Source organism: Mya arenaria, chromosome 6 (genome assembly GCF_026914265.1).
Source record: "Mya arenaria isolate MELC-2E11 chromosome 6, ASM2691426v1".
NCBI classification, from domain to species: Eukaryota; Metazoa; Mollusca; class Bivalvia; order Myida; family Myidae; genus Mya; species Mya arenaria.
In genome coordinates, this window is record NC_069127.1 from 2,784,159 (window position 1) to 2,806,270 (window position 22,112).

The following is a 22,112-nucleotide window of genomic DNA, read 5'->3' on the forward strand; positions in this document are numbered from 1 at the left end:
AAGCCTGATAGACACGGGTCCACCTCTTTGCAGCCACGGTTACGACAATAGCCCTATAGACACGGAGCCACGCCTCTGCAGCCACGGTTACGGCAATAGCCCGATAGACACGGAGCCACACCTCTGCAGCTACGGTAACGACAATAGTCCTATAGACACGGAGCCACGTCTCTGAAGCTACGGTTACGGCAATAGCCCGATAAACACGGAGCCACACCTTTGCAGCCACGGTTACGACAATAGCCCTATAGACACGGAGCCACGCCTCTGCAGCTACGGTAACGACAAAAGCCCTATAGACACGGAGCCACGTCTCTGCAGCCACGGTTACAACAATAGCCCTATAGACACGGAGCCACGTCTCTGAAGCTACGGTTACGGCAATATTCCTATGGACACGGAGCCACACCTCTGCAGCTACGGTAACGACAATAGCCCTATAGACACGGAGCCACGTCTCTGCAGCCACGGTTACGGCAATAGCCCGATAGACACGGAGCCTCACCTCTGCAGCTACGATTACGGCAATAGCCCGATAGACACGGAGCCACGCCTCTGCAGCTACGATTACGGCAATAGCCCGATAGACACGGAGCCACGCCTCTGCAGCTACGATTATGGCAATAGCCCGATAGACACGGAGCCACGTCTCTGCAGCCACGGTTACGGCAATAGCCCGATAGACACGGAGCCACGTCTCTGCAGCTACAGTTACGGCAATAGCCCGATAGACACGGAGCCACGCCTCTGCAGCTACGGTTACGGCAATAGCCCGATAGACACGGAGCCACGTCTCTGCAGCCACGGTTACGGCAATAGCCCGATAGACACGGAGCCACGCCTCTGCAGCCACGGTTACGGCAATAGCCCGATAGACACGGAGCCACACCTCTACAGCTACGGTAACGACAATATCCCTATAGACACGGAGCCACGTCTCTGCAGCCACGGTTACGGCAATATCCCTATAGACACGGAACCACGCCTCTGCTGCCACGGTTACGACAATAGCCCTATAGACACGGAGCCACGTCTCTGTAGCTACGGTTACAGCAATAGCCCGATAGACACGGAGCCACACCTCTGCAGCTACGGTTACGACGATAGCCCTATAGACACGGAGCCACACCTCTGCAGCCACGGTTACGGCAATAGCCCTATAGACACGGAGCCACACCTCTGCAGCTACGGTTACGACGATAGCCCTATAGACACGGAGCCACACCTCTGCAGCTACGGTTACGATGATAATCGTAAAGCCAAAGTGCCACACCCGCTGCTACGGTCATGATATAACAGTTAAAATGCGTAAATTCTGGAATGAAAAAATAAAGAAGCTATCGTTAAATTATTCGTGATGTTTCATTTAAGTGTTATGTATTAATATCAATGGTGATTGTATGATATGATTTCACACTTCATAATGATCGTATATTGACAAAATATGCATGCTATCTAATGCTCTTATCGAAACGTGATAACATATTTGATTTACCATTATTGTCATATGTTATTGGTGTCAACACTTGATATAAACATGAAAAAAGAATATTTAAAAAAAAAGCAATCAAGATATATATTGATGAAACAAAACTATCAAAAAGAATGCACCAGATCGTAAATACTTCAAGCAGATAACGGCAGGGGTATTTGTGAAATGATAACGAACCAAATCGTAATTTTATCTAAAAATAAATAAATATTGGACGGAACGGAAACTGCAATTCAAGCACGTACGTAGGGAATATTAAAGATGCAAAATGATTCCGAGAACACGAGCGAGACTCGTGCTCTGCTCCAATGCGACCAGACGGCCGTATACAGGATCCGCTGGTACATTATTGCAGTCTTCTCCTTTGGATGCTTCACTCAGGTAACCCGTCGTTTTTCAGAGTTTGCCAAACGGTTTAAAAAGACTAACTGTGTGGTTTTATTTGAATTTACGCCAGTTTCTTTAAAGCTGCACTCTCACAGATATACCATTTTTACAACATTTTTGTCTTGGAAAGTGCAATTTTTTGTGTAAATACCTGCAAACCAATGATATAAGATTACTGACAAAAAAATCAGATCGTAGGTTTTCATATTTCCGTTCGAAAGTTAATGTTTTATGGCTAAAAGCTGCACTCTCACAGATTCACCGTTTTTACAACTTTTTTTTTATTTTATGTCTTGGAAAGAGCAAATTTTTGCGTAAACATCTGCAAACCAATAATATAAGATTGCTGACAAAAAATCAGACCATAGATCTTCCGCATATTTCTGTTCGAAAACTTATGTTTTATGGCCAAAACCGTTACTAATGGTTTAAGAAAAACGCATAAAAGATCAATTTTTGATCTGAAGTATAAAATTCTGCGATCTTATTTTCTGTCAGCAGTCTTATTAAACAGGTTTTATGGATTTTCGCAAAAATTGGCTCGTTCCAAAACAAAAATTAAAAAAAGTTGTCAAAACGTTCAATCTGTGATAGTGCAGCTTTAAGGCAGTTAAGAATGATATGATTCGGCCAGGACTCCGATTCCTTGATACTAGTAGAAACCAGAAGAAAGAGGTATGATGAGTGGCGGTTTGAAGTCCCTGGTTCGAATATTACACCATTCGCCTAGTCTCTTAAGTTTTCGTTTGCCATGTTATATCAACTATAACCAGGAATAGCTGAATATATGTATAAATTGTTTGAATACATGTCAATACGAACGAGTCGCTTTCTTGTACGAGTGGAGCATTTCTGCAGGCTATGGTGTGGAACACATGGGGACCGATCGCTGAGTCGGCCTAGGCCGTATTTGGATGGTCGGACACCGACGTCGGTATGATGCCGAGCTACGGAAACATCGCATTCATCATCTTCGTTGTTCCTCTCTGTATCTTCGCCGATGTGAAAGATACATTGAAATATTCTGAACTCATTTGACACAACAAACGGTTATACGGTTAACCGTTTGTATTAGAAACAGGTCTCCAAAAGCATTAAAATGTGAACGTTCAAGGTTTGCGTTACGAACTTCCATTCCAGATATATATATACACACTCAAACACACGCTGCAGAGCTGAATTTTGTTGTTATATATAGTAAAAACATGAATGAACACCTGTTTGCAGGATGTTGATCTGCTCTTTTATGGTGATGCTGTCCACAGTGGTCATATGTATATCCATGGAGTCCGTGTACATGAGATGGTAAGACACATAAACATCCGCCTTTGCTATTACATTAAGGCGTGATATATAACACCAAAGTCTAACTGCAATATAATATTATATTACTGAGCTTCCGTCAACGTAAACAGATATATAAACATGGAAGCCAATTTGAGAGGCTTAGCTAATTAGTTTCCCAAATTTAACACGTTATAAACAGATGTTCCTTAACCAGGTTGGCGAACCTGGGTGCCTGGAGTGTAGGTGTTGGTGAGACAGTTCCCCTAGCCGGGCCTCCCAAGGTCTCCTCAACCTGGTTTCCCCCAGACCAGCGCACCTCCGCCACCTCCCTCATCGCCTTCTGCGACTACATGGGGGTCGCCGTCTCGTTCATTCTCGGTACGATGGGAGACATCCAGTGGTTTGATTTGATGGTTTTACTCCGTCGCGAATGTTTTAATGCGGCATAAATTACATCTTAATATGTATGTAGATTATAATAAATGTAGTTTGATTATATAAGGGCAATATGGTTCATGCATTCACATTTAAATGTGTGTTTTTTTTTCTTCTTTTTTTGCCAATCGTATCATATTGACAATATAAAACTGTATATCATCGTGGGAACCGCTTTTTTTCAAAAGTAACTCTGAATTAAAATAACTTGTTTCTATTCACAATAAGCTTTCTTATAGTAATTCAATGTTTATTTTTTACTCACTTAGTGCATAGCATGCCAACGTTAGTTGTCCACCTTGTTGTTCACATGGTGTATTCCGATGTTATAATCCTGGGCGTGAACAAATCCCCCTAACAATAGTTTTCTTAAACATACTGTAAGTCATTCATAACTACAAGAAAGGTCATAGCAGGTTCGCAGCTGGTCAGAAGCCCCGTGTATGGCAACGCTACAAATGTTACGAGCGACCAGAGCGTCTCTTTGTATGTACTAAAATAGTAATAAGAAATTGAATAAAACATAACCATAAGATCAATTTCAATTTAGAGTTTATTCTTTGAAGTATGAATTAACCTTTGTCACATTTATGTACGGAACATATATTATATTTAGCAACGTGCATCCATTGTAGGTGGACGGACTCTGGCAATCACAGCATCAATACGACAGGTAAAATGCTTGTTGCTTACATAAATTATTTAGTCTTCGCATTTTCGCGATTATTTGAAGCTAGAAAATATGTAAGTAAGTGACATGAAGTAAATTCTACGCGCACTCCGCCCATTTTAATCATTAAGAAATGCTTAGAACACAGCCTCATTGGCTGATACATTGTCAACGCAAAATCTGACGCAGGTATTGTGTATCGGCAGTAGGCGGACCTTTAAACAACCGCAAAAGTTAGAATTCTTTCTGATTAAGTCTTTTACTTAATAATTGCCTATCTGCGTATTTTTGGCTGAAAATGTAGTTGTATTCTAACACCTTATATATATATATATATATATATATATATATATATATATATATATATATATATATATATATATATATATATATATATATATATATATATATATCATTCCCGTACATCAACTACTGATCTACTCTGCTAACTTAATTTCTTTTCAGTACTACTAAAAGTGATCTTGTGGATGACATAAGAAATCTCATGTATTTCCGTAAGTATATTTGTTTTCAGTAAAACGCACATCATAAATTCTAGAGTGGTTTAACTTTAAACATAAACATGCTTTACAATAAATGACCATCTGTCGGATCAGTTACCATGCCTTCTGTTCGGTACCATGTTCCGTAGTTTCTACATTTGTTAAAGGAACTTGATTAAGTTTAAGTTGGAAGTATATTAGTAAACATCTAATTGAAATTATATAACATCAGATGGTGGACTGGGCGTGTTGTTGTTTGTCATGTTGCTGATGTATTTCCCGGCTCAACCGCCCCGCCCTCCGAGCCCCTCAGCCGCCACCGAGAGAACGCAATGGATATCAGGACTTAGGGCCCTCGTCAGGTGATACCAGCACATACTCCTGTAATATAAGTCATGGTGCTTATTTGTCCCCGTGCTTCTGTATTTACTATTTACTGTTACTGGTTCATATATGGACGATAAGTTAGTTCCTTATTCCTTATTCCTTATTCCTTTTTCGAATAAGGAATAGGGAACTGGTTCCTTATTCCTTATTCAAAATAAATAATTGCAGATATGCATTAAATCACTTCTTTGTGATATTTTCATCACAATTAAACAACTTTGTGAATAAAATAATGCACGATAATAGAAAAAATCGAATAAGGAATAAGGAACTAGTTCCGTATTCCTTATTCAAACTCGAATAAGGAATAAAAACTTTTTAAGTAATACATTTGTTTTCCAATAACTATGCAGAAATGGTCTACATAAAATGTTTACAGAAATGCATTGTCTATTCAAGAAGGTTTTAGTGCTTCAAGTGCTTTAAAAACGTTCCAAAAACCGAATGAGTAACAGAATTTACGAAAAACCCTCAATTTAAAAGTGCTTAATTTGCTAGTTTTTAAACAAATATAAAAAATTAATCTTTTTAAACAACTTGAATAAATGCATTAACTTATTTAAAGGGATGGAGAGTTTCAATTTCTTTATAACGCACACTATGTCGAATAAGGAATAAGGAACTAGTTCCCTATTCCTTATTCAAACTCGAATAAGGAACACAAACGGTGAATTTTCAACTTTTTAATTAAGACATATTTTGATCAAATAACTATGCAGAAGTGGTCTACATAAAAAGTTTACAGAAATGCATTGTCTATTCAAAAGAGTTTTAGTATTTAAAGTGCTTTAAAAACATACCAAACTCCGAATAAGGAACAGAAATCTGGAAAACTTCAAAAAATTAACTTACTTGTTTTATCACTTTTCGACAAAATAACTATGCAAAAGTTGTCTATATAAAAAGTTTAAAGAAATGCATTATCTATTCAAGAGAGTTTTAGTGCTTAAAGTGCTTTAAAAACGCTCCAAAATCCGAATAAGGAACAAAATTTACGAAAAAATACTAAATTTCAAAGTGCTTCATATATGCAATTTTTTCACGAAATATCAATTGCACATTGATCTTATCAAATAGTTTGAATAAATGCGTTGTCTTATTGAGCAGGATGGAGTGTTCCAAGTACTTTATAACGCACACTTAGTCGAATAAGGAATAAGGAACTAGTTCCCTATTCCTTTTTCAAACTCGAATAAGGAACAGAAACTGTGAATTTTCAAGTTTTGAAGTAAGACATATTTTGATCTGATAACTATGCAGAAGTGGTCTACATAAAAAAGTTTACAGAAATGCATTGTCTATTCAAGAGAGGTTTAGTACTTAAAGTGCTTTAAAAACGTATCAAACTCCGAATAAGAGTAGTGTAGTTAGAGCATAATAAGCATATGTTTTGGTTGCCTATCTTTCGGTTGTATATCTAAGTACGCTGAACGTCAGGTCGGTGACCCCGTAAGGTCGGTATACTAAATCTCGTAAACAAGTACATCGATCAAATTTAATAGTTTTGTTGGACGGCGAAAGGTGTCCTCAAGCAATTAAAATTAGTTAAACGAGCCGATCCATCAAATTTAATAGTTTTGTTATGACAGTGTTAACATTGCAACCGCCGTATATTTAACCCGGCCGATTTCGCGGTGTTGATCATTCAAAAAATCTAACTCTTGAATCTGACTTGCAGCATCCGCTTCTTTATCGAAGGTAGGTGTTTATATTATATGTTTAAAATGTTAACAGTATACAACGTAACTAAGTATGGTAATGGTTTAATGTTGTTTTTTTTTTTGTTTTTTTTTTTGGGGGGGGGGGGTATTAAACTGAAAATTACTTATTTATTACAACGTATTTTATTTCTTTACAGAAATAAACTGGAAAGAATGTTTTCTGTCAAGAGTCTGAAGTGTGTAAAAGCGTTTATACATTTAATGAAAATATTTACGAAAAAAAATAATATTTTGCCTTGCAGATGACAAAACGACCGCTAGAAGACATCGACTCGGCTATAAAACTTAAAACATTTAAATTGGACCACAACTATGAGATCAAAGAGGATTCGATTTTCGTATCGTCCAGCCTCACCGCCGACGTGTCTGCCTCTCTTGTATTCGACTATGTGTTGTCGAAATTCGTTATCGAGCTGAGAAAAAGCAAAAACGAAAGAGAAACCAGCGTATGCTTATCAGAACGCAACATACAGGGCTTGATAGATAAACTGCTAATGGCAATAAAAATTACCAAAAAATATCAACAACGTCAGTCATCGAGGTCGTTGGATATACCCTTCGAAATTCCAGGGGAAGGGACAAACGAAATTACGTTAATGATGAGCGTTAAAGAAAATAATTTCGGGAAGACAAGAAAGTTTCAAATAGATATTCGCAAATGTTCGATGATTGGCGACTCGATCCGTTACACCAAGGACGGTGTAAGACTGGACCTGGACGAAGCCAATTTAGTTTTTGACGAGCTCAAAAAATATATTGAAAAAATTAGAGGAGCGGTCAAGAATTCCCAACAGCTACTTAATACGGCGTATTGTTCGTTGGCTGTTCAGATGATAGAGGTGATTCACCAGGGGACGGAGTGCAACGGCTGCGCCACCGAACACTTTCTTTTGCTTACGAACAATGTAGGTTTTACTACATAGTCCTATCAGTTCGTCCCCTTGATACTCCAGCTTGAAAAGACCGGGGGTGCGTTTATCGTATTTGGCGTGTTTTGCGCAGCATGTGTGTGGAAACCAATGATATTGCGAGTCCGCCTCTTTCTCGGAATCGAAGCAAAAACCCAGCAATCCGAATTTATACTTTTCCAGCATGTCGGGTTTAATCACCTCTTCCAACGTTTTTCCGGATATGGCCATGTAGGCGCTGTCCGTGTCCATCTCGCAGTATTCGAAGTCCCGGCGGTCGACGTAGACGTCCATAAAATCGTAATAAAACTCGAGCATGCGAAGCTTAGCGTACTGGAGAATAAAATATCCCAACTGAATCGGCAAGTCCAGCTTTATTTTTCGTTTGGACATCTCAATTTCATAGTACTGTTCTTCTTGGTCTAAACACTCGAGTTTGCTGAAGCGAGGGTCGTTGACTTGCAGACATGTTTCGTTTTCGCCTTGAACGTATTGGACGTCGCTATGCTTGGTTTTATTCATGATTAGCGAGCCGTAGCTGGAGTTACCTATCACTTTATTGGTCTCGGCGATAATGGCCGTGTCTGGATCCGCGTCCCCCTGTCGTCGCGCCTCGCTCAACTCGCGCTCAAACTCTTTAAAACAACGTTGCTCCTGAAATTCGACCACCTGATATATTTTGCTCACTACGAGACCGTGGTTGATGTACCATCGTAACAGCGGCGTGGCTAGCAACATTTGTTTGGCCTTCATGCCGCCTACGAGCAATCGTCGGGGTTTGTCAGACAGTTGATGTTCCCGTATATGCTGCTGCATGCGCTCTCCGATGGCGTCGAACGATGTCCGTAGTATAGAACAAGGGGGACATTTCTTTAAAATACTCGTAAGGAGACATGTGAGGTACTTGAAAGTATTCGGGCCACTGTTCCGGAACATTGATATCTACCTCCACCATTCCGAATAAGAAACCACTGACTACCCCCTCGAGTATAATATCATATCTTCCGTGATCTTTCCTCTGTGTTGTTGGAAAAACCCCGGTCGCTTGGAGTTGATATATACGTAGATTTGAGGGTGACGGGTAAAGATAATGCTGGGTCCTCCCACGATGTTTTGCTTAACGGTGTCGTACAGATCTCTGTTATTTTTGTCGAAAAGAGCGAAATTGACATTTTGTTCCCTGGCTTTTTGAAATAATAACTGCCTGGCGATGCCGGGAACGGAAATTGCCGTCTTGAAGACATCCACGCCTTTCTGAAAGTAATATCGTTGAAACCGCCCCACAGCTTCCACGAACGGTTGCACGTCCAAATTATTATACCACGCGAGAAAATCACGAAAGGTCTCCATTCGATTATCTCCCCATATCCGCTTGCAGTAGTCGTATTCTTCGACGGTTATATTACTTTGCTTAATACTACTGTAGAATGATTGGTAGGGAGGTAGATCGGTGGCGTTCAATTTAGTGACGTCATCAAACCATTCGTACGGGAAAAAACCCTTCCCATTCGTCACGTGGTAGGCTTTTAAGAAACCGACATACGAGGACCCGGGGGCTAGGAATTGCGTTATGTCAAGGAACTTTAGTTGATCCGTTGCTATACATGCGTAGGCGTTGTTCTTCTTGACTACAAAAGTCTCCGTCTCCTGATGCAGATTTAGGTGTTTTGCCAAGTAACGTTTTATTAGATTTAAATCGTACTTGGCCGAATTGAAACCCAGGACGGGTACCTGGGACATGTAGGTTTCCATTTGCCCGTAAATTCTTTGTAACGGGTGGGAAGGTGGCTTAACCTTTTCATCCTCTTCCGTATCCTCCTCGTTACATTCGTCATCGTAGGTCCCATTCTCTTGTATTTTTTTGTCGATGGCCTTTAATACCCATCCCCATTTCTGTTCGCTCATTGCCTGAACCTGCTCGGCGATGAGGTGTAAATGAGACACCATACGTTCTACTAGTTGATCCTGCTCCGTGTCGATCAAGCACACTGGTTCCGTATGGCCCTCTACATTACTGCAAATGGAAACACTTATGGGGACGTGCTTTTGGGTCCACTGCAAATACTCTGTGGGGCAGTCATTTACACGCTGCAGGAGAGCTTCGAAATCGTAACACACGTACCAGGGAAATGTACGATCTTCATCGGGGACGCAGATTTCATATTGGTCGAGTTGTTCAAAAATAGATTCTCTCGCGCGGTAAAATCCACCCGGATAGACGAATTTGGTTCTGTTGGTGCAGATCTTTTCGTGACGCCGGAGATTGAAGGGTCGTTTAAAATGTCGAACGCAGGTCTTACACTGGTACTTCTGGGCGTACATGTTAAAGTCCCGAAATGTACGAAAGATGATTTCGTACACATTAACGTACATCGTGGTAGCGTGTTGTCCGCGAGATTTATAAACCGAGCGAGCGAATCCGTCTTCGGACAAGCTGTACACCTCCAGGTTAACGTCGAATCGTTTCTCGAACTCTGGAAACTCGTGCATGTTCACTCCTTCGAAGCTCCCGCACGGTTGGTCCGTCCATTGTCGAAATAATTGTCGGGCATGGCCGTCTATGCATCAGATTTCGAGTCCACGGTGCAGGGCGAGACAACGAAACGCGCACAAGTTGTCCGTGTATAGTTCCCCGGTTTGACGACTTTTCACCAGCGGGTATAAACTGTCTTTTGTCAAAAGATATTCGGGTAATTCGCCCTGTCCCAACGGGTAGTTGGTGGTATAGACCGTAAAGTGGATGTTAGTGACCAACGCGGGGATCCATTTGGTGTCGGGTCTCTGGCGTAATATCTCTCCGATAATGTCCAGTCGGCGAAGGCGCGACCTCAAGTAATTTAAATCCCCTCTTTTGGAAATATAAATCGGCCTTTGAAAAATTCCGTTGTTATTATAAGGGACGAAATATCTGTAACGTCTCGTTTCTCTTTGCTGAAGAATGACCCCGAAGATTAGGTTTAATCTAAAAGCTCGTTGTTCCCGATTGTAAATTTCGGTGGCGTAATCCATCAACTGGACGAGAGAAACGTCATTGTCCAACGGAAAATTATACACCGAGTGAACCGGGCCTCGCTGGTGGGTTTGTAGAATCAACGGTGCATTGGCTTGATACACTTCCCTTAACCCTTCGTCCTCGCCTTCGCGAATCCAGGGGGCATTATCGTCATTCCAAGGGGGTCTGTGTAGGGCTCCTCCCCTCTGGTAATGCTGACTTACGCCGTGTAAATATAGGTCAGTGCGATTGTTCGCCGTAAAGGGGCACGACCTACATCGATACTGACGAGATTCAGTAGCGCTAGAGGGCGTCCTGGTCGAGGTGGATGGCGACGGAAAGGGTTTTTGTTCTTTATGTTGTGTTGAGCGGGGCTCGGGGGGTTTCTCGTGCCACTTCGTGTGTCTGCGAAGGCCGTAGGCGGACGAACACCGTTTTTCGCATTTGTGGCAAACGTGTTCCATTACCCGCGCAAGTCCGCTCGTGTTTTCACTTTAGCTCGAGTAAACGACCTTTGACAGCGAACGCATTTATGGTGGCTTTGTCGGTGTCCCTCTCTTTGGTGACGCATCAAAGAGGATCTAGCGCCGTAATTCTTTCCACAGAGGTCGCAGGGGTGGACGGTCGTGGAAGTACGGGGAACCTGAAATAAAAACAAAACAAAAACATTTTAATTTAGACAATCCGAACAAAACGTATTTTCCAAAACATGAGTATTAATATTTCACATTTATTTTAATTGTATCGAAGAAGAGTTGTAACTTGTAATTATTTACATTGTTACTTTAGTATCGATTGTTACTTACAACGTCGGTATCAGGACCGTACGCGCTGTCTCCGCGCTCAGGAGTTGTTTCAGCTCGGGACTATAAAGTAAAACATAAACGTTTAACTACATAAAACTACTTGTAAGTGTATTTCTTTAAAACATCTCTTATTCAAATACTAGAAATGAACCATCATTATTCTTAATTAATAGACACTGTTTCTATAATCCAGTTTTTAAAGTACCCTAAAACGGGGCATAGGCAAATGTCATATTAAAACATTGGACTATAACATATTTAATTATTGCGCCTAATATACTTACGAGGTCTTGATCCGGCTCGTTCATTACGTCGCGTTGGCGGAGGGTATCTTCCCAGGGAGAGGACTGTGTTAAAAAACAAACAGACTTTTAAAGATAAGCGTTCCATTTTATTTTTTTAATCTTTCTTACGTTTATTGACACCAATACAAAAATACAGCACATTTTAATTGGCTTGATATTATTTTGAAGAAATAAACTTACGTCCCCTGATAACAAGTCCAGCTCGCGGTGGACTCGATGAAGTAATTCGTGCTCCTCTAGGTGTTTTGGTCTGAAAGCGACGCTTCGCAAAATTGACATGGGCGAGTCATCTGAAACAGCATCAAAATTAAAAAACATTAAACAACATAGCATGAAGGTTTAATAAGAAAATACATGAAACATCAAAGTTTTATTTTCATAATCAATTCATAGTGTTATTAAAAATAGGTTTATGTGTTTGGTAGGATAACGGACGGTAACATGTTCAGACGTGTTCATCTATTTCAAAGTGTTGCGCAATTCTCTTCATTAAATATTAACAGCAATACTGTCAAACTTGAATGAGATACAACGTTCAACAGATAACTAACTAACAGCGGTGAACGATAGTAAAGCTACCAGCGTGGTCATGTTAACACTTTATCGCTCAGGAATTTACATACGTGAGAACTAGGCTAAAACTCATTCATAGTATTGTTGGTGGTGTTTATTATTGTATTGAGGTTAAATGAGGTGTAACCTGTTTCTGTTTTACGCTCTTAGAATATTATATCGACCTACATTTTAACGTTCGGTTCTCGGCTTACTATATGTAATATAGTATCGTCATCGGTAGTCAAACAGCGAGCGGTCCTTGAAAATAGGTCACCTAAAATGTAAACAAATAGCTAAATCGTTATTTTAACACTGAAATGGAGTGAAATGGTGGTTTATAAAATAGTGTTTATAGTGTTCTTCGATCGGATTCAATTATGTAAAGTCTCGCTTAATCAGAAAGCGAGCAAACTTGGGTAAATTGGTTACGGATTTGTGACAAAATAAACGTTTCAACAGAACGTAAAAGTGCACCTTATTTCGGATATCACAGACCATTGGCGCCAATTCAGTTTTGTGTGCTTTGGAATTAAAGAAATGAACAAAAAATTAGTATTTAATAATTAAAACAGTTACCTTTGGCTGGGTGTATACTCCTCGGGGTTTTATCCTTACTGATAATATATATTATATTATAATTTCAAACTAGATGGATGGCCCGGAGACATTATCACTGCTTCATTTTCATTTCGACTGTTAATAATTATATTCCACATTTTGAAAAATTCGTTACAACCACATTGGATTAACAAGGTCTATATTATTTGTGCGTTTCTTCTCGGAACATAACAAACAAGTTTCAACAGATAAATATTTCACACAAACGTTGCATACACGAAGACATTGTTTACATCCGATTATCTCGTCTATGTGTCTTGGAATTTTACAATTATCACAAATCCGACATTTAATTGACTTTCCGAGTGACAAATATTTTGCTTTCGAGAAGGGTAGTTTCATTTTGTTTAAAAAGTATACCGTCGACCGGTATTATATAGTAGTAAATATTTCACAACAGAACCAGTCACTGTTATTATAGTTTCGTGTAATAGTTTACAAGCTCTTTAATATTATCAACTAGGTATAAAACATTAAGAGTGAGAAACAATCCTGACGCACTAAGTTAGTGCATTGACAAGTATTTATAAAATAAAATTCGATGTCCTTATAACAAATTCCGCACTCTTCTCCCCATAATTCTTGAAACATATTTTATCATAATTTTTTTAACAGAAGCACCGTAGACAAAACAAATAACAACAACATCAAAAAAGAAGTTAATCCAATATAAAATTACTATTTTTTGAATGATCAACACCGCGAAATCGGCCGGGTTAAATATACGGCGGTTGCAATGTTAACACTGTCGTAACAAAACTATTAAATTTGATGGATCGGCTCGTTTAACTAATTTTAATTGCTCGAGGACACCTTTCGCCGTCCAACAAAACTATTAAATTTGATCGATGTACTTGTTTACGAGATTTAGTATACCGACCTTACGGGGTCACCGACCTGACGTTCAGCGTACTTAGAGATACAACCGAAAGATAGGCAACCAAAACATATGCTTATTATGCTCTAACAACACTACTAATAAGGAACAGAAATCTGGAAAACTTCAAAATGTTAACTTACTCGTTTTATCACTTTTCGACAAAATAACTGTGCAGAAATGGTCTATATAAAAAGTTTACAGAAATGCATCGTCTATTCAAGAGAGTTTTAGTACTTAAAGTGCTTTAAAAACGTATCAAACTCCGAATAAGGAACAGAAATCTGGAAAACTTCAAAAAGTTAACTTACTCGTTTTATCATTTTTCGACAATATAACTGTGCAGAGGTGGTCTATATAAAACGTTAACAGAAATGCATTGTCTATTCAAGAGAGATTTAGTACTTAAAGTGCTTTAAAAACGTACCAAACTCCGAATAAGGAACAGAAATCTTGAAAACGTCAAAAAAATAACTTACTCGTTTTATCACTTTTCGACAAAATAACTATGCAGAAGTTGTCTATATAAAAAGTTTAAAGAAATGCATTGTCTATTCAAGAGAGTTTTAGTGCTTAGAGTGCTTTAAAAACGCTCCAAAATCCGAATAAGGAACAGAATGTACGAAAAAATACTGAATTTCAAAGTGCTTCATATGCTATGTTTTTGACGAAATATCAATTGCACATTGATCTTATCAAATAGTTTGAATAAATGCGTTGTCTTATTGAGCAGGATGGAGTGTTCCAAGTACTTTATAACGCACACTAAGTCGAATAAGGAATAAGGAACTAGTTCCCTATTCCTTATTCAAACTCGAATAAGGAACAGAAACGGTGAATTTTCAACTTTTTAATTAAGACATATTTTGATCAAATAACTATGCAGAAGTGGAGTACATAAAAAGTTTACAGAAATGCTTTGTCTATTCAAGAGAGTTTTAGTACTTGAAGTGCTTTAAAAACGTACCAAACTCCGAATAATGAACAGAAATCTGGAAAACTTCAAAAAATTAACTTACTCTTTTTATCACTTTTCGACAAAATAACTATGCAAAAGTTGTCTATATCAAAAGTTTAAATAAATGCATTGTCTATTCAAGAGAGTTTTAGTGCTTAAAGTGCTTTAAAAATGCTCCAAAATCCGAATAAGGAACAGAATTTACGAAAAAATACTGAATTTCAAAGTGCTTCATATATGCTATTTTTTCACGAAATATCAATTGCACATTGATCTTATCAAATAGTTTGAATAAATGCATTGTCTTATTGAGCAGGATGGAGTGTTCCAAGTACTTTATAACGCACACTAAGTCGAATAAGGAATAAGGAACTAGTTCCCTATTCCTTATTCAAACTCGAATAAGGAACACAAACGGTGAATTTTCAACTTTTGAAGTAAGACATATTTTGATCAGATAACTATGCAGAAGTGGTCTACATAAAATGTTTACAGAAATGCATTGTTTATTTTAAGAGAGTTTTAGTACTTAAAGTGCTTCAAAAACGTACCAAACTCCGAATAAGGAACAGAAATCTTGAAAACTTCAAAATGTCAACTTACTCGTTTTAACATTTTTCGACAATATAACTGTACAGAAGTGGTCTACATAAAAAGTTTAAAGAAATGCATTGTCTATTCAAGAGAGTTTTAGTGCTTAAAGTGCTTTAAAAACGCTCCAAAATCCGAAAAAGAACAGAATTTACGAAAAAAATACTGAATTTCAAAGTGCTTCATATGCTATGTTTTTGACGAAATATCAATTGCACATTGATCTTATCAATTAGTTTGAATAAATGCGTTGTATTATTGAGCAGGACGGAGGGTTCCAAGTACTTTATAACGCACACTAAGTCGAATAAGGAATTAGGAACTAGTTCCCTATTCCTTATTCAAACTCGAATAAGGAACAGAAACGGTGAATTTTAACTTTTTAATTTAGACATATTTTGATCAAATAACTATGCAGAAGTGGTCTACATAAAAAGTTTAATCAGATTGTAGATTTTCATATTTCCGTTCGAAAATTAATGTTTTATGGCTTAAACCGTTACTAACGGTTTAAGAAAAATGCAAAAAACATCAATTTTTGAACTTAATATGAAAATCTACAATCTGATTTTTTGTCAGCAATCTTATATCATTGGTTTGCAGATACCTACGCAAAAATTTGCTGTTTCCAAGACAAAAAATAAAAAGTTGTAAAAACGGTAAATCTGTGAGAGTGCAGATTTAATATACCAAATTACAAAGGTTATTTGGGACAATAACCTTCCATTAAATTATCTTCATAACCCGTATATTCGTTTAAGAAAGTGGCGTTTTACCTTAAACTATAGAAAGCTTGCTTCTGGCCTGAAGCCTCGGTTTCGTCTCAGCTCTCCAGAGGTCCCTGTTCCTGGTTATCTCTATTGAAATTATCTACTAACTAGGTACCAGAATCGGATGTTGTCACAATTCTGACCTAATTTCGTGATGATTTCCCAAAAGCTTACAAAGATATTGATTAGTTAATCGATAAATGTTCCTTATTCGGAATTTGGAGCGCTTCTAAAGCACTTTAAGCACTAAAACTCTCTAAAATATAAAATACATTCCATTAAACTTTTTATATCGACCACTTCTGCACAGTTATTTTGTCGAAAAGTGATAAAACGAGTAAGTTAACATTTTGAAGTTTTCCAGATTTCTGTTCCTTATTCGGAGTTTGGTACGTTTTTAAAGCACTTTAAGTACTAAAACTTTCTTAAAGAGACAATGCATTTCTGTAAACTTTTTATGTAGACCACTTCTGCATAGTTATTTGATCAAAATATGTCTTAATTAAATAGTTGAAAATTTACCGTTTGTGTTCCTTATTCGAGTTTGAATAAGGAATAGGGAACTAGTTCCTTATTCCTTATTCGACTTAGTGTGCGTTATAAAGTACTTGGAACACTCCATCCTGCTCAATTAGACAACGCATTTATTCAAACTAATTGATAAGATCAATGTGCAATTGATATTTCGTCAAAAACATAGCATATGAAGCACTTTGAAATTCAGTATTTTTTCGTAAATTCTGTTCTTTTTCGGAGTTTGGTACGTTTTTAAAGCACTTTAAGTACTAAAACTCTCTTGAATAGACAATGCATTTCTTTAAACTTTTTATATAGACAACTTCTGCATAGTTATTTTGTCGGAAAGTGATAAAAAGAGTAAGTTAACATTTTGAAGTTTTCCAGATTTCTGTTCCTTATTCGGAGTTTGGTACGTTTTTAAAGCACTTTAAGTACTAAAACTCTCTTGAATAGACAATGCATTTCTGTCAACTTTTTATGTAGACCACTTCTGCATAGTTATCTGATCAAAATATGTCTTACTTCAAAAGTTGAAAATTCACCGTTTCTGTCCCTTATTCGAGTTTGAATAAGGAATAGGGAACTAGTTCCTTATTCCTTATTCGACTTAGTGTGCGTTATAAAGTACTTGGAACACTCCATCCTGCTCAATAAGACAACGCATTTATTCAAACTATTTGATAAGATCAATGTGCAATTGATATTTCGTGAAAAAATTGCATATATGAAGCACTTTGAAATTCAGTATTTTTTCGTAAATTTTGTTCCTTATTCGGAGTTTGGTACGTTTTTAAAGCACTTTAAGTACTAAAACTCTCTTGAATAGACAATGCATTTCTTTAAACTTTTTATATAGACAACTTCTACATAGTTATTTGATCAAAATATGTCTTAATTAAAAAGTTGAAAAATCACCGTTTGTGTTCCTTATTCGAGTTTGAATAAGGAATAGGGAACTAGTTCCTTATTCCTTATTCGACTTAGTGTGCGTTATAAAAAAATGAAACTCTCCATCCCTTTAAATAAGTAAATGCATTTATTCAAGTTGTTTAAAAAGATTAATTTTTGATATTTCTTCAAAAAATTTGCAAATTAAGCACTTTGAAATTGAGGTTTTTTCGTAAATTCTGTTACTCATTCGGTTTTTGGAACGTTTTTAAAGCACTTGAAGCACTGAAACCTTCTTGAATAGACAATGCATTTCTGTAAAGTTTTTATGTAGACCACTTCTGCATAGTTATTGGAAAAAAATCTATTACTTAAAAAGTTTTTATTCCTTATTCGAGTTTGAATAAGGAATAGGGAACTAGTTCCTTATTCCTTATTCGATTTTTTCTATTATCGTGCATTATTTTATTCACAAAGTTGTTTAATTGTGATGACAATATCACAAAGAAGTGATTTTATGCATATCTACAATTAATTATTTTGAATAAGGAATAAGGAACCAGTTCCCTATTCCTTATTCGAAAAAGGAATAAGGAATAAGGAATAAGGAACTAACTTATCGTCCATGGTTCATATAGACATGTTGCTATTTGTCAAAGTGGTATCGTTTTATAATAACATTCCCCGACGCACCAGTCCAATATTGCATCAACTAGCGCCTACTTTAGCCTATATCCACAGACTAAATAACGATCCAGACTGTAAAAGATAATATACAAGAAAAAAATGTTTGTTTTTGTTAAAATTACAGTCATATCATAAACATTGTCGTATTTTTTACAAGAAATAAAACGTATGCATTGCACTTTCTCTGAAGAAACCGCGCATACTGGTTGGTGGTGGTGGCGTGTTCTACCCCGGCCGGGATACTTGGAGTCTGGCAGTCCGTGCTGAACATCAACCTCAGTTCGCGGGGTATCTCACAGGTACTCGCGCTATCTCATTGTTCAATTAATTACTTTCAGATACTCACAGGAATAAGGGTTGCAGTTAAACTAGTCAAATCGTCAATCAGATAAACAAAACACGATCGCAATCCCACTCTGAACCGAAGAGACAATTTGTGCCTTCCCTACAGCGTGTTCGCACAGTTGATTGAAACTCTCCAACGCGTCGTTCTTGCGCTACGATTTAATTGGCCGGTTGAAGTGAAACCAATTCAAACCATAGATGTATGGATGTTTTGCTGGGATATATGTTACGTAAACGAATACGCAAAATCGTTGGCGGCGACTGTAGTGGGGTCGATTGATAGGCTATAGATGTTGCACCTGATTCGAAATTCGCATGGTGGATTTGGGCAGATCGAACGCCGCGATCAATCAATACTTCAAAACCTTGAAGTGCTACGTTTATTTGCAAACATTAGTAAAATGGTTTAGAATACAGTCCGAATACTGGCATTTTCCATAGAATAATTGTCAGTTAACATGTTCCAATCACGTTCATTGCACATACCTATGGTGCTGAACTGTATATAAAACAAACTATATATGCATATACGTGGTTTTGATGCGCCTTTTCCTTTTTTGCGGAATACCTGTCCTGTACAAAACTGTCAACTGTAAACTTCAGATTATTGTTCGGGCTTAAAGCTATGATTAGTCTTCGGGCCCAAATAATTAGTGCTTTAAAGACATTTGCACACATTGCAAACGTAATACAGTTTCCGTATTTTGCAGAAAACGGCGGGCTATCTTGGGTTTTACCAGACGGTCGCCGGATGTATAGCTGGATTGCTCGTAGGGTGGTAAGAATATGTTACACCACTCTCCGTTCTGTTATAACAGGATGACTCGTTTGTGAAAATAAAGTTTCTAATCCGTCTTCTTTCATTAAAACGCATTTTTGTAACGTGCATCGTGACTGTGGTGTCGATTGTCTGCAGGTTTTCGGACATGTTCATGAAGAGGATGAGGATCACGCTGATAGTCCTCTTTACAGGAGCCTCGATGGCGACCGCCTGGTTCACACTCATCTGTGAAAAGATCATACCCCTTAATTATCGTATGTTTACGTTATGTTTAATTTTAACCGTAAAGTTAACAAAACACAGTTTTTACCTTAACTTGTCTCAAATAACTGAGTCTTGCGGCCTATTATTTGCCCATGTCTGCCAAATGTAAAAATACCAATGTTTTTCAATTCACTTGGATACTTATTTCAATGCACCTGTACCTTTCAGCTTCCCTTTACATCTCGTGTATTTTAATCGGGGTGTTTATTAATGGCGGTATTCCGCTGTTTTACGAGGTGGCGTGCGAGGCCAGCTTCCCTGTGGGGGAGGGCGTGGCGGGCGGGGTTCTCACCCTCGTCAACATCCTCGTTGGGGTCCTGTTCCTGGCCGTCCTCTTCGCCAAGAACATAAGTACGTGAGGTTGTCATGGGACATTTTGAGTATTGACAAAACAACAATGAGAAATTGAATAAGTATTTTCCTTCTGTCGACATTTGCTCTTCAAAGATATAAAGGTAAAACGAAAATAAAAGGGCTTTATCTCTAAAGTATTGTCAACGCTAAATATCAAGGTCATTTATATTTTATTGTCGTTATTATCTATATAATTATATGAACGGTGTTCAATCACTCTCGTAAAAGTAAGTGTGCCTTTCAGACCCCTTGTCATTAAATTGTTGAAGTCACATACTATTTCTTATGTTTCTAGGTATGCAATCTCTTTTCTGTTCTTTTGCAGGTTATGACTGGATGAACTGGGTGCTACTTGGGTCTAGCATGCTCGCCCTTCCACTATTGTTGTGTTTCCCAGAGCGATACAACCGAACAGACCTGGACATAGCACCACCACATACTACCTAAATGTAGGTGACAGAGACCCCAGAGCGCTACCACAGAACATACCTGGACATAGCACCGCACACTAGAGAAATGTAGGTGACAATGACCCCAGAGCGCTACCACCGAACAGACCTGGACATAGCACCGCACACTAGAGAAATGTAGGTAACAATGACCCCGGAGTGCTACCACTGAACAGAACTGGACAAAGCACCACACACTAGAGAAATGTAGGTGACCATGACCCCGGAGTGCTACCACTGAACAGACCTGGACATAGCACCGCACACTAGAGAAATGTAGGTGACAATGACCCCAGAGTGCTACCACCGAACATACCTGGACATAGCACCACACACTTGAGAAATGTAGGTGACAATGACCGATCTTCCTCAACACACATTAAGATGAAATGGATCATAGCATCTTAACACAATAATAGAAAAAATATAAACTACTTTTTAACTCTTTTTTTAAAAAACCGGTTTCACCGACTTCTTATAAAATCATATATCTGAACCATAAAAGCCATGTTGTTGTTTTTAAACCTTTCTAAGTATTCTTAGTCTTTTCAGCAATTAGGTAGTGCATCATCATGAGAAGGTAGACTCTACGTGTTGTTTGCTCCGGCGTGTCGATCTGGAGCTCAGTCCACATGAAAGATACGCACAGGGCCTGTTCCAAAACACTGTGGGTGTATCCACCATGGAATATTTTCCGTTTGCAATTCATGGTTATCTCTGGACTATTTTCTTTGAAGTGGCCAAATATTAATGTTTACGGCATGCAACTGTAAACACATTTTTGTGTGTGTGTTGTTTTTGTAAACCTTTTCCGGCATAGCTGTGTACAAGACTGGTCAAATGTTGTATATAAAGCGCGGTGTTTAAACACACGACAAATAAAAAGTTTTGATTGGTTGACATTTTAAGAGGAGACGCACTATTTTAAAAAGATGTGTCTACACGTCTCTATCAACATTTAATATTATATATATATATATATATATATAATTTGTATTTTTATCCAGAAATTAATATGATATCTTTTAGTTTTATAGTTTTCAGTAATTTATCGTCAAGAGATTAGTCTTACCCCGTTGCGTACCTCTCTTGTACAAACGCAATTAGGAGCACCTCGGCCATTTCCCATCAAAAACAACCTCGGATGTAAAAGGACTATTTACAATGTCAGAAATCTTTAAATTTAACTAAGATGCAAGTAGATCGCGTAGTAATTTCAACTGGGCAGTTAAACTAAAAGACTTTATTTATTGGATATCTTAATTATTTATGCAATAATACACGTCACTGGCATTCAATTTAATCTAAGTAATAAAAAATACACGTAAAAAACTTCCAACTTATTATACTTTTATTATTTTTTTACGAACTACTTCAACTGAAGTACCGGCATACATCCCATGTTGTTTTCGATGGAAAATGGCCGAGAAATTCCGAATGGCGGAATATGATCTCGGAACATCTCGGTCGGTCTTCCGAGGCTTGTCCGAGACCGCCCCCGATTTTCTGCCGTCTAGAGGGTGATTAGTTATTGTGCAACATGTTTTTTTTCAATTTGTTACA

At 38.0% G+C, this 22,112-nt stretch overlaps 1 protein-coding gene and 1 pseudogene across 1 annotated transcript; one reads left to right on the top strand and one right to left on the bottom strand.

Moving 5' to 3' along the window:
- Positions 1-1,753: 1,753 nt before the first annotated feature.
- LOC128236855 (solute carrier family 49 member 4-like) lies at positions 1,754-21,113 on the top strand. Its single transcript, XM_052951978.1, has 9 exons — positions 1,754-1,833; positions 3,107-3,184; positions 3,381-3,544; positions 5,007-5,136; positions 18,547-18,655; positions 19,412-19,479; positions 19,618-19,736; positions 19,915-20,097; positions 20,426-21,113. The coding sequence occupies exons 1-9, from the start codon at positions 1,754-1,756 to the stop codon at positions 20,545-20,547; spliced, it is 1,053 nt and encodes a 350-aa protein (XP_052807938.1). The 3' UTR covers positions 20,548-21,113.
- On the bottom strand, positions 7,105-8,846 carry LOC128237065 (uncharacterized; annotated as a pseudogene).
- Positions 21,114-22,112: the final 999 nt, after the last annotated feature.

Bases quoted from the DNA above. Each gene is read 5' to 3' on its own strand.
- LOC128236855 (XM_052951978.1), top strand. From the start codon at position 1,754: ATGCAAAATGATTCCGAGAACACGAGCGAGACTCGTGCTCTGCTCCAA. The intron at 3,545-5,006 runs GTACGATGGGAG...ATATAACATCAG, and splicing joins CGCCGTCTCGTTCATTCTCG to ATGGTGGACTGGGCGTGTTG. The intron at 18,656-19,411 runs GTACTCGCGCTA...CGTATTTTGCAG, and splicing joins GTTCGCGGGGTATCTCACAG to AAAACGGCGGGCTATCTTGG.